General features: G+C 47.6%; 1 protein-coding gene across 1 annotated transcript in view; it reads right to left on the bottom strand.

Annotated features, from left to right (window-relative positions):
• tmem237a (transmembrane protein 237a) overlaps window positions 1-1149 on the bottom strand; it is a 10930-nt gene extending 9781 nt beyond the window's left edge. The window contains exons 1-3 of the mRNA XM_028591509.1: window positions 1080-1149; window positions 284-418; window positions 25-130 (exon numbers count right to left, since the gene is read on the bottom strand). Coding sequence (XP_028447310.1) covers window positions 25-130; window positions 284-418; window positions 1080-1149 — 311 coding nt within the window. The remainder of the gene's footprint in view (window positions 1-24; window positions 131-283; window positions 419-1079) is intronic.
• Window positions 1150-2122: the final 973 nt, after the last annotated feature.

Genomic DNA, 2122 nt, shown 5'->3' with positions numbered 1-2122 from the left:
CTGGACTGTGTTTAGTTGGCTCACTTCTTCCTCCTGGTCTTCCTGGTTACAGCCACGGTCCGTTCCTCTCCGTCCATGTCGGACTCGGCCATGTCGCCGTTTGGCACGTCGCCGTGCTCGGCTTCCAGATCTGGACCAAACAAAAAAACTGTTTATTATACTCTGTTTCCTTTTATTTTCAAACGGGACCTGAACCCCCGGTCTCCTGGGTCCAAGTCCTGTGTGTTGGACCCATCCCCTGCTGGGACAAATGACAACCTATGTGGGCGTGTTGGTGTTATACCGATAGTAGACGCCTTCTTCTTCTTCTTCTTCCTCTGTGGTGCTGGATCGTGCGGCTCCGGGGTCAGAGGGTCCCTGCTGTTAGAGCGGCTCCTAGTGGTCACTTCCTCCGCCTCAGCCTCCAGCTCCACACCCACTGCACAGGAACACCAGAGAACAGGGTGTGTGTGTGTGTGTGTGTGTGTGTGTGTGTGTGTGTGTGTGTGTGTGTGTGTGTGTGTGTGTGTGTGTGTGTGTGTGTGTGTGTGTGTGTGTGTGTGTGTGTGTGTGTGTGTGTGTGTGTGTGTGTGTGTGTGCATGTGTGTGTGTGTGTGTGTGTGTGTGTGTGTGTGTGTCTGTGTGTGTGTGTGTGTGTGTGTGTGTGTGTGTGTGTGTGTGTGTCTGTGTTGTGTGTGTGTATGTGTGTGTGTGTGTGTGTGTGTGTGTGTGTGTGTGTGTGTGTGTGTGTGTGCATGTGTGTGTGTGTGTGTGTGTGTGTGTGTGTGTGTGTGTGTGTGTGTGTGTGTGTGTGTGCGCGAGTGTGTGCGCGCGTGTATGTGTGAGTGTGTGTGTTTGTGTGCATGTTTGTGTGTGTATGTGTGTGTGTCTGTGTGTGTGTGTGTGTGTGTGTGTGTGTGTGTGTGTGTGTGTGTGTGTGTGTGTGTGTGTGTGTGTGTGTGCGTGTGTGTGTGTATGTGTGTGTGCTTGTGTGTGTCTGTGTCTGTGTGTGCGTGTACGTGTGTGCTTGTGCGTGTGCAGGTCTGCGTGTGTGTGTGAGCGGGTCTGTGTGTGTGTATGTGTGTGGAGTCACCTCTCACCTTCGCCCTGCTCCTCTCCCTCGGCTTCATCCTTCTTCGGCTTCTTCTTCTTGCTCCTGACGGTCGGCATGGTTACCCTGTGAGAGGATCAACAGTTTAAAATAGCGGCCGAGTGAATCAAATCAGTTACGAGGATCTTTCAGGATCTTTTTGATTTAATTAGGTCAGTTAATTAACTCAGATCTTTGGGTGGCTGCATGGTGACGCCTGTTTGAGATCACTGCATTAGCCAACAGCGTTTCCAACGGTTACAGATCCATTAGACCAGGGGGTCAAACTCAGTTTCCCAGAGGGCCACACTGGAAGAGGAGAATCCCACCAAGGGCCAAACATGAAGAGTTTATTGACATGCCTTTGTTAGTAGCTTTTTTCCTCATTTTTGTTGTTATCGTTCCATTTTGTTTGTGGCTTTCTCATACATTTGTCACCTTTTTGTAAATTTGTTGCTTTTTCCGACATTTTTTTTGTACGCTTTTTGTTGACACGAAGCCCTACAAAAGTCATCGAAAGAGTTCCTTAGCCATCGTAGAATTTAGCTAATCAAGAAATTTTTTTTTATTTTAACAACAACTTGTTTCTCAGCCTGAATATGAAAACTCTGCTTCTTCTGGGGGAATATTTGAGTCTCAGAGTTGGCAAATCTGCCAAATTCTGCTTTTGAATGTCAGGTAATTGCAGTTTAAAAACCACGTTCCTGTGTTTTTGGTTTGGTGCACAACTAGGCGGGCCTAAATGTATTGTGAACCCAAATTGATATACGGGGCCGGATCCAAATCTGCATCGGGCCGGATTTGGCCCGCGAGCCTTGAGTTTGACACGTGTGCATTAGACCATGCAACGCGTCTGTCTTATTCCTCTGGGTGACGTCAAGTAGGGGCGGGAATCACCAGAGGCCTCGCGATACGATATCATCCCGATACTCATGTCACGATACGATATTATTGCGATTTTAAACATATTGCAATATTCTGCGATATATTGCAATGTATTACCTTTTTTTCCAACTTCAGATTTTTCCCAATTTCAAATGATGTCCCCAAAAG

This window comes from Perca flavescens, chromosome 11, assembly GCF_004354835.1.
Source record: "Perca flavescens isolate YP-PL-M2 chromosome 11, PFLA_1.0, whole genome shotgun sequence".
Classification (NCBI taxonomy): Eukaryota; Metazoa; Chordata; class Actinopteri; order Perciformes; family Percidae; genus Perca; species Perca flavescens.
The sequence above is the reverse complement of the archived record's forward strand: the minus strand, read 5'-3'. Positions and strand labels throughout refer to the sequence as shown.